This window comes from Erythrolamprus reginae, assembly GCF_031021105.1.
Source record: "Erythrolamprus reginae isolate rEryReg1 chromosome 13 unlocalized genomic scaffold, rEryReg1.hap1 SUPER_13_unloc_9, whole genome shotgun sequence".
NCBI lineage: Eukaryota > Metazoa > Chordata > Lepidosauria > Squamata > Dipsadidae > Erythrolamprus > Erythrolamprus reginae.
This window is the reverse complement of record NW_027248453.1, coordinates 85001-100000: the sequence shown is the minus strand read 5'-3', so window position 1 is coordinate 100000 and position 15000 is coordinate 85001. Positions and strand designations below refer to the sequence as shown.

Here is a 15000-nt window from a genome sequence, read left to right as displayed (position 1 = left end):
GGCCAACTCTGTGGGACCTTATCGGTCGCTGGGATTCATGCGGCAGAAGACGGTCCCAGAGGTACTCTGGCCCAATGCCATGAAGGGCTTTATAGGTCATAACCAACACTTTGAATTGTGACCGGAAACTGACCGGCAACCAATGCAGAATGCGGAGTGTTGGTGTGACATGGGCGTATTTAGAGAAGCCCATGACTGCTCTCGCAGCTGCATTCTGCACGATCTGAAGTTCCCGAACACTCTTCAAAGGTCGCCCCATGTAGAGAGCGTTGCAGTAGTCGAGCCTCGAGGGGATGAGGGCAGGAGTGACCGTGAGCAGTGACTCCCGGTCCAGATAGGGCCGCAACTGGCGCACCAGGCGAACCTGGGCAAACGCCCCCCTGGCCACAGCTGAAAGATGGTTCTCTAATGTGAGCTGTGGATCGAGGAGGACGCCCAAGTTGCGGGGGTCAGTAATTCCTCCCCCAGGGTGATGGACGGACGGATGGAATTGTCCCTGGGAGGCAAAACCCACAGCCACTCCGTCTTATCAGGGTTGAGTTTGAGTCTGTTGACCCCCATCCAGGCCCCACCAGCCTCCAGGCACCGGCACATCACTTCCACTGCTTCGTTGACTGGACATGGGGTGGAGATGTAGAGCTGGGTATCATCCGCATATTGATGATACCTCACCCCATGTCCTTGGATGATCTCACCCATAGTGTCATCCCCAAACCCCCAACACTTGACCCTGAGATTATCTACGATTGACCTATCCAGATTCCTCAGAGGTCAGTAAGGGGCGAGTACATGTGCACTAGAGTGCCTTCCGTCCCCTGTCCTATTGCTCTCCTATGTCTCCTCTACCTTTCTTCTATTCCTCTATCTCTCCTTCTATTCTTTCATTGATATGTTTTATTCCTCTATCTTCTCTTCTCTTCTTTCATAGATATATTTTACTATGAGTCTCTCCTCTATAACCTTCATCATGTATTTCACTATGTGTATATAGATATATACCCACTAAAACCCTCATTGTGTTTTAGACTAAATAAATAAATGAAATAAATAAATATCTCCTATCCCTTTCTTCTATTCCTCTATCTCTTCTTCTATTCTTTCATTGATATGTTCTATTACTATACCTTCTTTTCTATTCTTTCTTAGATATATTTTTCTATGAGTCTCTCCTCTATAACCTTCATCATGTATTTCACTATGTGTATACAGATATATACCCACTAAAACCCTAATTGTGTTTTAGACTAAATAAATAAATAAAATAAATAAATATCTCCTATCCCTTTCTTCTATTCCTCTATCTCTTCTTCTATTCTTTCATTGATATGTTTTATTCCTCTATCTTCTCTTCTCTTCTTTCTTAGATATATTTTACTATGAGTCTCTCCTCTATAACCTTCATCATGTATTTTACTATGTGTATATAGATATATACCCACTAAAACCTTCATTGTGTTTTAGACTAAATAAATAAATAAAATAAATAAATATCTCCTCTACCTTTCTTCTATTCCTCTATCTCTTCTTCTATTCTTTCTTAGATATATTTCATTCCTCTATCTTCTCTTCTCTTCTTTCTTAGATATATTTTACTATGAGTCTCCTCTATAACCTTCATCATGTATTTCACTATGTGTATATAGATATATACCCACTAAAACCTTCATTGTGTTTTAGACTAAATAAATAAATAAAATAAATAAATATCTCCTCTACCTTTCTTCTATTCCTCTATCTCTTCTTCTATTCTTTCATTGATATGTTCTATTCCTCTATCTCTCCTTCTATTCTTTCATTGATATGTTCTATTCCTCTATCTTCTCTTCTCTTCTTTCTTAGATATATTTTACTATGAGTCTCTCCTCTATAACCTTCACCATGTATTTTACTATGTGTATATAGATATATACCCACTAAAACCCTCATTGTGTATTGGACAAACTAAATAAAATAAATAAATAAATATCTCGTACCTTCCTTCTATTCCTCTATCTCTTCTTCTATTCTTTCATTGATATGTTTTATTCCTCTATCTTCTGTTCTTTCTTAGATATATTTTTTATTTTATTTTATTTATTTATTTATTTATTTATTTATTTTGTCAAACAATTACTGTATAGGGTGATAATTTGTACAAATAAAACATTAGATAAGTAATGATAAAAAGTATTCTTCCATAGATATATTTTACTATGAGTCTCTCCTCTATAACCTTCATTATGTATTTTACTATATGTGTATATAGATATACCCCCACTAAAACCCTCATTGTGTATTGGACAAAATAAATAAATAAAATAAATAAATATCTCCTCTACCTTTCTTCTATTCCTATATCTCTTCTTCTATTCTTTTATTGATATGTTTTATTCCTCTATCTCTTCTTCTATTCTTTCATTGATCTGTTCTATTCCTCTATCTTCTCTTCTCTTCTTTCTTAGATATATTTTACTATGAGTCTCTCCTCTATAACCTTCATCATGTATTTTACTATGTGTATATAGATATATACCCACTAAAACCCTCATTGTGTTTTAGACTAAATAAATAAATAAAATAAATAAATATCTCCTATCCCTTCCTTCTATTCCTCTATCTCTTCTTCTATTCTTTTATTGATATGTTTTATTCCTCTATCTTCTCTTCTCTTCTTTCTTAGATATATTTTACTATGAGTGTCTCCTCTATAACCTTCACCATGTATTTCACTATGTGTATATAGATACATCCCCACTAAAACCCTCATTGTGTATTGGACAAAACAAATAAATAAAAATAAATAAAAATAAATAAATTCTAACTTGGCAAATTCCCATCTCTTACCCGGATGTTGGAACTCGGCTTGAAATCCCACTTCAGGTCCCGGGACAGAGCGGAGATGTTGATGCCCCTGGGGATGTAGATGCTCTTGGTCAGCTCGGTGATGTCCTTCAAGGGGCGCTGGATCCCGTCAAAGATGGAGCCCATGATCCCGGGGCCCAGCACCACGGACAGCGGCTTCCCCGTCCGCATCACGGGGTCCCCCACGCACACCCCGGCTGCAGGAAGGGCTCAGGAAAAAGAGGGGGGCCTCGGCGGGGAGAAATGAAGTAGGGGGGGTACAGTCTGCTGGACACGGTTTAGGGAGGGGGGGGAGGCCACATCCTGTCCGAAATAAGGTTTATTTCTGGAGGTAATATTGCAATGCGTGTACAGCGGTGCCTCTACCTACGAAGGCCTCTACTTACGAACTTTTCAAGATAAGAACCAGGGGTTCAAGATTCTTTTGCCTCTTCTCAAGAACCATTTTCCACTGACAAACCCCAGCCTCCGGAACTGTAACTGGAAAAGGCGGGGAGAAGCCTCCGTGGGGCCTCTCTAGGAATCTCCTGGGAGGAAACAGGGCTGGAAAAGGCGGGGAGAAGCCTCCGTGGGGACTCTCTAAGAATCTCCTGGGAGGAAACAGGGCCAGAAAAGGCAAGAAGCCTCCGTGGGGCCTCTCCAGGAATCTCTTGGGAGGAAACAGAGCCAGAAAAGGCAGGGAGAAGCCTCTGTGGGGCCTCTCTAGGAATCTCCTGGGAGGAAACAGGGCCAGAAAAGGCAAGAAGCCTCTGTGGGGCCTCTCTAGGAATGTCCTGGGAGGAAACAGAGCCAGAAAAGGTGGGGAGAAGCCTCTGTGGGGCCTTTCTAGGAATCTCCTGGGAGGAAAGAGGGCCGGAAAAGGCGGGGAGAAGCCTCCGTGGGGCCTCTCTAGGAATCTCCTGGGAGGAAACAGGGCCAGAAAAGGCAGGGATAAGCCTCCGTGGGGCCTTTCTAAGAATCTCCTGGGAGGAAACAGAGCCAGAAAAGGCAAGAAGCCTCCATGGGGCCTCTCTAGGAATCTTCTGGGAGGAAACAGAGCCAGAAAAGGCGGGGAGAAGCCTCCGTGGGGCCTTTCTAGGAATCTCCTGGGAGGAAAGAGGGCCGGAAAAGGTGAGGAGAAGCCTCCGTGGGGCCTCTCTAGGAATCTCCTGGGAGGAAACAGGGCCAGAAAAGGCAGGGAGAAGCCTCTGTGAGGCCTCTCTAAGGAATCTCCTGGGAGGAAACAGAGCCAGAAAAGACAGAGAGAAGCCTCCGTGGGGCCTTTCTAGGAATCTCCTGGGAGGAAACAGGGCCAGAAAAGGCAGGGAGAAGCCTCCGTGGGGCCTCTCTAGGAATCTCCTGGGAGGAAAGAGGGCCAGAAAAGGCAGGGGGAAGCCTCTGTGGGGCCTCTCTAAGGAATCTCCTGGGAGGAAACAGAGCCAGAAAAGGCAGAGAGAAGCCTCCGTGGGGCCTTTCTAGGAATCTCCTGGGAGGAAACAGAGCCAGAAAAGGCAAGAAGCCTCCATGGGGCCTCTCTAGGAATCTCCTGGGAGGAAACTGAGCCAGAAAAGGCAGAGAGAAGCCTCCGTGGGGCCTTTCTAGGAATCTCCTGGGAGGAAACAGAGCCAGAAAAGGCAAGAAGCCTCCATGGGGCCTCTCTAGGAATCTCCTGGGAGGAAAGAGGGCCAGAAAAGGCAGGGAGAAGCCTCTGTGGGGCCTCTCTAGGAATCTCCTGGGAGGAAACAGGGCCAGAAAAGGCTGGGAGAAGCCTCCGTGGGGCCTTTCTACGAATCTCCTGGGAGGAAACAGGGCCAGAAAAGGCAGGGAGAAGCCTCCGTGGGGCCTCTCTAGGAATCTCCTGGGAGGAAACAGGGCCTTCCCCCTCCCTGTGGTTTCCCCAATCGAATGCCTTATTTGCTTTTACATTGATTCCTATGGGAAAAATTGCTCCTTCTTACAAACTTTTCTACTCAAGAACCTGGTCACGGAACGAATTAAATTCGTAAGCAGAGATGCCACTGTAATCACATTTTTTTAAAAAAAATCTTTGCACCGTTATTCCTGAATTCGGCCTCTCTTTATATTATATCTTGTAATAAACATGGTTAAAACTCTCTTTGAAAAGGGGATTTCAATCTCGCTCCCGGGATGGAACCAACGAACCCTTGGGAACCTCCACCCACAACTTACTCGATCTCCTGCAAGAAAGGTCGTCGGAGCTCCAACCCATGAGACTTTCAAGGGCCGATCGGTCTGCCCATTGTCTGAAGGGGTATAGGGACTCCTGCTTGAACAGGGGGGTTGGACTAGATGGCCTGCGAGGCCCCTTCCAACCCTCGTGATCTAATCTAATCCCAAGCGAGATCTAGGAAAGGAAGAGCGAGCGGAATCGGACGAAAGGGATTTACACAATTTCTCCAGAAGGATACAAGTCTCCTCGTACACTTGGATGGTGGCCAGGTCTCCGTCCAGCCGGATTATCTCGCCCACCAGTTCAAAGTGGCCGACGCGGACCAGCTCGTACATCGCCGCCCCCGCCATCTTGCAGGCAATTACGACTGTTGGAATTTTTTAAAAAAAAATTATTTATTTTTAAAATATTTTTTTTTAGCAGAGAAAATAAGATACAGTGATACCTCGTTTTACAAACTTTCCGAGAGACAAACCAGGGGTTTAAGATTTTTTGTTTTGCCTCTTCTTTCAAACTATTTCCACCTTACAATCCCAAGACGCCGCCACTGGGATGCCCCCCTGCCTCCGGACGTCCGTTGTCAGCGAAGCGCCCGTTTTTACGATGCTGTAGGGCAGAGGTCCCCAAACTACGGCCCGCGGGCCACGTGCGGCCCACTGAGGCCATTTATCCGGCCCGCCGGTGAGTGACAAGAGCACAGGGAAAAGAGAGAGAGAAAGAAAGAAAAGGGAAGGAGAGGGAGGGAAGGAGGAGAGGAATGAAGGAGGGAAGGAAGGAAGGAAATGGAGGGAAGAAGGAAGGAAATGGAGGGACAGAGGAAGGAAGGACTGTTTTGGGGGAGGTAATTTTTTTAAATTTGTCTCTCAACATACAGTACATTCAAACAACACAGTGTACCACCTAATTTTCCATGAATAAAATGCAGTGTTTTGTTAGTAACTAATATCAATCATCAAAAAAGTTGCAAACGGTTTTTCCCCCCTAATTTTGTCATCATTTTCTTTTAATTTAATTCCCTCCTTAATGTTCCTTCAAAAAGTGCAACGCCAATTATATTTCTAACCTATTGACCGTTATGCCAAAGTGCTTCCTTCTTTCTTTAAGACATTTTTCTATAAGCCAAGAAAACCTTGTCTAGCCAACCAGATGTCAACAAAAGAAAATTAAAAACAAAACATAAACATATATGAATTTCAGACTTTCACTGTCCGAGGGGCAGTGAAACCCTTGTGTAAAAGGTTTGGGGACCCCTGCTGTGTAGGGGAATCCCAGCAGCATGAAAAACGGGCGCTTCGCTGGCAACGGGAATCCGGAGGTGGGGTTTCGTAGCGAAGGGAGCCTCAGTGAAACCGCAGCAGCTCAAAAACACAGAGGTCCGGAAGTGGGGTTTCGAGGACTTCGGTGTTTTTGCGATGCTGCTGACCCCCCACTAACACCGACTGCGACCGACCAGAGAGGTAGGAGGAGAACCACCGTAAAACAGTACCTGCCACTCCCAACCCCTCCAGCCGGTGCAGAAGGATACCATGGTCGATGGTATCGAAAGCCGCTGAGAGGTCAAGGAGCAGCAGGACAGAGGATAAACCCCTGTCCTGGGCCCGCCAGAGATCATCTGGCGACCAAAGCAGTTTCCGTGCTGTAGCCGGGCCTGAATCCTGACTACCGAGGGCCTAGATAATCGTCTTCTTCCAAAGACCGCTGGAGCTGGAGCGACACCACCTTCTCAACAACCTTCCCCATAAATAGAAGGTTGGAGACTGGACGATAGTTGTTAAGCACGGCTGGGTCCAGGGAAGGCTTCTTGAGGAGGGGGCGCACAAATGCCTCCTTGTAGGGAGCCGGGACGGACCCTCTCCCCAAGGAAGCGTTGGTAATCTCCTGGGCCCAGCCCCGTGTCACCTCCCTGCTGGCTGAAACCAGCCAGGAGGGACACGGATCCAGTAAACAGGTGGCGGAACTCCCAGCTCCAATGGCCTTGTCCACTTCATCCGGTTTATTTTATTTATTTTATTTATTTAGAAACATTGAAACATAGAAGACTGGTGGCAGAAAAAGTCCCTATGGTCCATCTCGTCTGCCCTTATACTATTTTCTGTATTTTATCTTAGGATGGATCTATGTTTATCCCAGGCATGGAAGTTTGTTCCAAGCATCTACTACACTTTCAGTGAAATAATATTTTCTCATGTTAGAAACATAGAAGACTGACGGCAGAAAAAGTCCCTATGGTCCATCTCGTCTGGCCTTATACTATTTTCTGTATTTTATCTTAGGATAGATCTATGTTTATCCCAGGCATGGAAGTTTGTTCCAAGCATCTACAACTCTTTCAGTGAAATAATATTTTCTCATTTTACAAACATAGAAGGCTGGCGGCAGAAAAAGTCCCTATGGTCCATCTCGTCTGCCCTTATACTATTTTCTGTATTTTATCTTAGGATGGATCAATGTTTATCCCAGGCATGGAAGTTTGTTCCAAGCATCTACGACTCTTTCAGTGAAATAATATTTTCTCATTTTACAAACATAGAAGACTGGTGGCAGAAAAAGTCCCTATGGTCCATCTCGTCTGCCCTTATACTATTTCCTGTATTTTATCTTAGGATGGATCTATGTTTATCCCAGGCATGTTTCAATTCAGTGACTGTGGATTGACCAACCACGTCTGCTGGAAGTTTGTTCCAAGGATCTACTCCTCTTTCAGTCAAATAATATTTTCTCATATTTATTTTATTTATTGGATTTGTATGCCGCCCCTCTCCGTAGACCCGGGGGTGCTAACAACAATAATTAAAAAAACAGCATGTAAATCCAATACTAAAACAACTAAAAAGCCCTTATTGTAAAACCAAACATCCATACAAACAAACATACCATGCATAAAATTGTAGAGGCCTAGGGGGAAAGAGTATCTCAGTTCCCCCATGCCTGACGGCAGAGGTGGGTTTTAAGAAGCTTACGAAAGGCGAGGAGGGTGGGGGCGATTCTAATCTCCCCCCCCCCCCCCCCCCCCCCCCCCCCCCCCCCCCCCCCCCCCCCCCCCCCCCCCCCCCCCGGGGGGAGTTGGTTCCAGAGGGGTGGGGCCGCCACAGAGAAGGCTCTTCCCCTGGGCCCCGCCAAAGGTTGCCACAAGAGGGAGCCAGAAGCATGACTCACTCTGTCTTGTCTCTTATTTCTCTTTGGTATTGCTGACTGCTGTAGTAGAACTGTGTGTTCGATGATATTTTATGTATTCGTAAGTAAGGCTTGTACTGTTGTTAACAGGTACAGAGCTATTGACCGATTAGACTGTGTATGACTGGACTGTTTAACTTGACTACGATTTTTGCTAAACTAAATACAGTGGTACCTCGTGATACGAACCCCTCGTGATGCGAACCCCTCGTGAAGCGAACCCCTCGTGAAGCGAACCCCTCGTGATGCGAACCCCTCGTGAGGCGAACCCCTCGTGAGGCGAACCCCTCGTGAGGCGAACCCCTCGTGAGGCGAACCCCTCGTGAGGCGAACCCCTCGTGAGGCGAACCCCTCGTGAGGCGAACCCCTCGTGAGGCGAACCCCTCGTGAGGCGAACCCCTCGTGACGCGAACCCCTCGTGACGCGAACCCCTCGTGACGCGAACCCCTCGTGACGCGAACCCCTCGTGATGCGAACCCCTCGTGCTGCGAACCCCTCGTGATGCGAACCCCTCGTGCTGCGAACCCCTCGTGCCGCGAACCCCTCGTGCCGCAAACCCCTCGTGATGCGAACCCCTCGTGATGCGAACCCCTCGTGATGCGAACCCCTCGTGACGCGAACCCCTCGTGACGCGAACCCCTCGTGATGCGAACCCCTCGTGACGCGAACCCCTCGTGGTGCGAACCCCTCGTGCTACGAACCCCTCGTGCTACGAACCCCTCGTGCTACAAACCCCTCGTGACACGAACCCCTCGTGCTACGAACCCCTCGTGATACGAACCCCTCGTGATACGAACCCCTCGTGATACGAACCCCTCGTGATACGAACCCCTCGTGATACGAACCCCTCGTGATACGAACCCAGGGTTCGGAAACTTTTTGCCTCTTCTTACGAACTTTTTTCGGCAAAATGGCGCTCCGCTGGGCGCCGCCGCCCAGCTGTCACCTTTTAAAAGAGCCGGGGGGGCTTCTCGGCGTTCTCCCGAACCCAAACCCGAACTTCCTGGAGGCCGAAACGTGGCCTCCAGGAAGGACGTCTTCGTGACGTCAAAGCTCTGCCCATGGAATTCCCTATTGGGATTCCCCACCTCATTTCAAGCCTCCAGATCGGCCGAAAACGCTGCCGCCGATTGCAAAAACAGCGCTCCGCCAGGTGGCGGCGCCCGGCTGTAACCTTCTGAAACAGCCGGGCGCTTCTCGGCAGCCTCCGGAACCCGAACCCGAACCCGAACTTCCGGGTTTGGCGTTCACGAGAACGCCGAGAAGCCCCCCGGCTGTTTCAGAAGGTGACAATGTGGCCCATACCGGGTAGCCACCCAGTACCGGTACTATACCTTCTTTGGGTTCTCTGCCAACCTACCGGGCCCAGAGACGCCATGGACAAACCCCAATTCGCTCTCCTTTTCCGCATCCCCGATCTTGGGAAGCTCGGAGAAATCCATCGCTCCCGTCGGTCAAGGAAGGCAGCCGGATCCCAGTTCTAGGATGACCTCAAGCTCTGTAGCAAAGAAGGGGAAGTAAATCGGTAGACCTAAAAATAAAGCAATGAAAACATGGAGTATTTTTAAATATCCTTCTTTTAGTGAAGGACTCCTATCCTGCCTGTCGGCGACTACTTCAGCTTCAACCACAACAACACAAGAGCACACAACAGATTTAAACTTAATATGAACCGCTCCAAACTGGACTGTAAAAAATATGACTTCAGTCACCGAGTTGTCGAAGCGTGGAACTCATTACCGGACTCCATAGTGTCATCCCCAAACCCCACAACACTTTACCCTTAGATTATCTACAGTTGACCTCTCCAGATTCCTAAGAGGTCAGTAAGGGGCGAGTACAAGTGCACTAGAGTGCCTTCCGTCCCCTGTCCTATTGCTCTCCTATATCTCCTATACCTTTCTTCTATTCCTATATCTCTTCTTCTATTCTTTCTTAGATATATTTTACTATGAGTATATATATACCCACTAAAACCCTCATTGTGCATTGGACAAAATAAATAAATAAAATAAATAAATATCTTCTATTCCTTTCTTCTATTACTATATCTCTTCTTCTGTTCTTTCATTGATATGTTTTATTCCTATATCTTTTTTCTATTCTTTCTTAGATATATTTTACTATGAGTATCTCCTCTATAACCTCCATCATGTATTTTACTATGTGTATATATATACCCACTAAAACCCTCATTGTGTATTGGACAAAATAAATAAATAAAATAAATAAATATCTCCTATCCCTTTCTTCTATTCCTCTATCTCTTCTTCTATTCTTTCATTGATATGTTCTATTCCTCTATCTTCTCTTCTCTTCTTTCATAGATATATTTTACTATGAGTCTCTCCTCTATAACCTTCACCATGTATTTTACTATGTGCATACGCACTAAAAACCCTCATTGTGTATTGGACAAAATCAATCAATCAATCAATACATAATCAAAAGTCCAAATAAAGTCTAGAGTGCCTTCCGTCCCCTGTCCTATTGCTCTCCTATATCTCCTATTCCTTTCTTCTATTCCTCTCTCTCTTCTTCTATTCTTTCATAGATATACAGTAGTCCCTCACCTATCGCTGGTGTTACGTTCCAGACCTGGTGAAATCCGCGATGGGGAATTTATCGACCGATAGTACTTATTTAAGTATTTATATCGTAATTGTTTGGTAAGTTTTCATTGTTTTAAGTGTTTATAAACCCTTCCCACACAGTATTTATTTTAGATACACTATTTAAATACAGTATTTACAATTTTCGATTTTTTATTTTTTATTTTGGAAAAACCTGCCGATCGAGTTCCTCAGAAACCCGCGATGAAGTGAAGCCACAGTAGGTGAAGCGCGGTATAGCGAGGGACTACTGTATTTTACTATGAGTATCTCCTCTGTAACCTTCATCATGTATTTTACTATGGGTTTACCCACTAAAACCCTCATTGTGTATTGGACAAAATCAATCAATCAATCAATCAATACATAATCAAAAGTCCAAAGAAAGTCTAGAGTGTCTTCCGTCCCCTGTCCTATTGTTTCTCCTATATCTCCTATCCCTTTCTTCTATTCCTCTATCTCTTCTTCTATTCTTTCATTGATATGTTTTATTCCTCTATCTTCTCTTCTATTCTTTCTTAGATATATTTTACTCCTATATCTCCTATCCCTTTCTTCTATTCCTCTATCTCTTCTTCTGTTCTTTCATTGATATGTTTTATTCCTCTATCTTCTCTTCTATTCTTTCTTAGATATATTTTACTATGAGTATCTCCTCCATAACCTTCATCATGTATTTTACTATGTGTATACCCACTAAAACCCTCATTGTATCTTGGACAAAATCAATCAATCAATCAATCAATCAATACATAATCAAAAGTCCAAAGAAAGTCTAGAGTGCCTTCCGTCCCGTCCTATTGTTCTCCTATATCTCCTCTACCTTTCTTCTATTCCTCTATCTCTTCTTCTATTCTTTCATTTATATGTTCTATTCCTATATCTTCTATTCTCTTCTTTCTTAGATATATTTTACTCCTATATCTCCTATCCCTTTCTTCTATTCCTCTATCTCTTCTTGTATTCTTTCATTGATATGTTCTATTACTTTATCTTCTAGTCTTTCTTAGATATATTTTACTCCTATATCTCCTATCCCTTTCTTCTATTCCTCTATCTCTTCTTCTATTCTTTCACTGATATATTCTATTCCTCTATCTTCTCTTCTCTTCTTTCTTAGATATATTTTACTATGAGTCTCTCCTCTATAACCTTCACCATGTATTTTACTATATATATATATATATATATATATATATACCCACTAAAACTCTCATTGTGTATTGGACAAAAATAAATACATAAATAAAAAAAAGAAATGGAATCATAGGAAATAATGCCCATTAAAGTTTGATTCCCTCCCCCAGCCCTGCTTTGCCCTCTTGGGTCAAGCCCATCTTACCATTGGGGAGGGGGGCAGTTATTCTAGGAGTTGGCACCCCCGGGTCGGCTTGGCGCTTTCCTTTTCCCCAGCCAGCAGAGATGCCTGCTCTGTCTTCAAGCAGGAAGCAGAGTGGTTCTGACGAAGGAGTAAACTTGGAGTAAGGGATCTGCTGACCCCTCGGAGCCAGTTCTGACCCGAGCAGGATCTGGAAGGGGCTGGAGGCCGCTGGGAAAGAGAAGGGACAGCCGAGTGTTTCAGCAACAGAAAACCAACTCTCCTTGTGTATAGGGTCAACAACCTGGCCTCCTCCGACCTACTTCACGGTGGCAGAAAACCTCACCTTCAAATCTCCCTCTTTTCCCTGCACCTGGTTGCAAAAGAGAAGTAACATTTCTGCAGGCAGGTATTCCAAGCAAAGGAGAGGGGATAGGTTATGTAGAATGCAGAGTAGCAGGGTGGAAAGGGACCTTGGAGGTCTTCTAGTCCAACCCCCTATGTAGAGGAGGAGAATTCTAGACCTCTCTCGGCAAATGGCTTTCTCCCAGCTGAACCAAGTTAAAAAATATTTAATTTATTTTGGGGCTTATTTTGCATTTGTATTTATTAGATTTGTATGCCGCCCCTCTCCGAAGACTCGGGGCGGCTAACAACAATATAAAAAGGCAATATAAACAAATCTAATATGAACATAGGGGAAGGTTTGGTAGGGAAGGTTTGCCTATTTGCCGATGACTCTAAAGTGTGCAATAGAGTTGATATTCCTGGAGGCGTCTGTAATATGGTAAATGATTTAGCTTTACTAGATAAATGGTCAAAGCAATGGAAACTGCAGTTTAATGTTTCCAAATGTAAAATAATGCACTTGGGGAAAAGGAATCCTCAATCTGACTATTGTATTGGCAGTTCTGTGTTAGCAAATACAGGTACTTCAAAGGAAAAGGATTTAGGGGTAGTGATTTCTGACAGTCTCAAAATGGGTGAACAGTGCAGTCAGGCGGTAGGGAAAGCAAGTAGGATGCTTGGCTGCATAGCTAGAGGTATAACAAGCAGGAAGAGGGAGATTATGATCCCGCTATATAGAATGCTGGTGAGACCACATTTGGAAGACTATGTTCAGTTCTGGAGACCTCACCTACAAAAAGATATTGACAAAATTGAACGGGTCCAAAGACGGGCTACAAGAATGGTGGAAGGTGTTAAGCCATAAAACTGACCAGGAAAGACTTCATGAACTCAATCTGTATAGTCTGGAGGACAGAAGGAAAAGGGGGGACATGATCGAAACATTTAAATATGTTAAAGGGTTAAATAAGGTTCAGGAGGGAAGTGTTTTTAATAGGAAAGTGAACCCAAGAACAAGGGGACACAATCTGAAGTTAGTTGGGGGAAAGATCAAAAGCAACGTGAGAAAATATTATTTTACTGAAAGAGTAGTAGATCCTTGGAACAAACTTCCAGCAGACGTGGTAGATAAATCCACAGTAACTGAATTTAAACATGCCTGGGATAAACACAGATCCATCCTAAGATAAAATACAGAAAATAGTATAAGGGCAGACTAGATGGACCATGAGGTCTTTTTCTGCCGTCAGTCTTCTAGGTTTCTATGTTTCTAAAAATAATCTTAAAAACCCCCAATTTAAATAACCACTCATACATACAAGCATACCATGAACTGTAATCTAATAACCAACGGCGCCTAAAACACGATTTAAATATTGCCCACAAGATCCTATGCTGCAACGTCCTGCCGGTCAACGACTACTTCAGCTTCCACCGCAACAACACAAGAGCACGCAACAGATTCAAACTTAATAGGAACCGCTCCAAACTTGACTGTAAAAAATATGACTTTAACAATCGAGGTGTCGAAGCGTGGAACTCAATACCCGCATGGTCCCTTCCAACTCTAACAATAAATAAATAAATAAAAATAAATAAAAAGGTCTCATTCTTTTTTTTTTTAATTCTTCTGCATTGAAAAAAGTCAGAAGCCTTCTAGAAGGGGAGGAGGATTTGGGTTATTATAAAATATGGCAGAACTTTTATAGAAAGTTTTTTATAGAAAGAAAGAAAGAAAGAAAGAAAGAAAGAAAGAAAGAAAGAAAGAAAGAAAGAAAGAAGGAAGGAAGGAAGGAAGGAAGGAAAGAAAGAAAGAAAGAAAGAAACTATAGTCTGCAGAAGCCTTCTAGAAGGGGAGGAGGATTTGGGTTATTATAAAATATGGCAGAACTTTTATAATTGGGAAAGAAAGAAAGAAAGAAAGAGAGAGAGAGAGAAAGAAAGAAAGAAAGTATAGTCTGCAGAAGCCTTCTAGAAGGGGAGGAGGATTTGGGTTATTATAAAATATGGCAGAACTTTTATAATTGGGAAAGAAAGAAAGAAAGAAAGAAAGAAAGAAAGAAAGAAAGAAAGAAACTATAGTCTGCAGAAGCCTTCTAGAAGGGGAGGAGGATTTGGGTTATTATAAAATATGGCAGAACTTTTATAATTGGGAAAGAAAGAAAGAAAGAAAGAAAGAAAGAAAGAGAGAGAGAGGGAAGGAAGGAAGGAAAGAAAGAAAGAAAGAGAGAGAGAGGGAAGGAAAGAAGGAAAGAAAGAAAGAGAGAGAGAGAGAGGGGGGGGGAAGGAAGGAAGGAAAGAAAGAAAGAAAGAGAGAGAGAGAGAGAGGGAAGGAAGGGAGGGAGGAAGGAAAGAAAGAAAGAGAGAGAGAGAGAGGGAAGGAAGGAAAGAAGGAAAGAAAGAGAGAGAGAAGGAAGGAAGGAAAGAAAGAAAGAAAGAGAGAGGGGGGGAAGGAAGGAAGGAAAAAAGGAAAGAAAGAAAGAAAGAAAGAAAGAAAGAGAGAGATATAGAGAGGGAAGGAAGGGAGGAAGGAAAGA

General features: G+C 44.0%; 1 protein-coding gene across 2 annotated transcripts in view; it reads right to left on the bottom strand.

The window, feature by feature from the left end:
- LOC139155204 (V-type proton ATPase catalytic subunit A-like) overlaps positions 1-12346 on the bottom strand; it is a 39629-nt gene extending 27283 nt beyond the window's left edge. The window contains exons 1-4 of one of the 2 annotated variants that reach the window (XM_070730291.1): positions 12140-12346; positions 9546-9716; positions 5250-5378; positions 2824-3038 (exon numbers count right to left, since the gene is read on the bottom strand). In XM_070730291.1, the coding sequence (XP_070586392.1) occupies positions 2824-3038; positions 5250-5378; positions 9546-9627 (426 nt within the window). In that variant the 5' untranslated portion in view covers positions 9628-9716; positions 12140-12346. The remainder of the gene's footprint in view (positions 1-2823; positions 3039-5249; positions 5379-9545; positions 9717-12139) is intronic. The other variant, XM_070730292.1, reaches the window with a different exon arrangement.
- Between the last annotated feature and the right edge of the window lie 2654 nt (positions 12347-15000).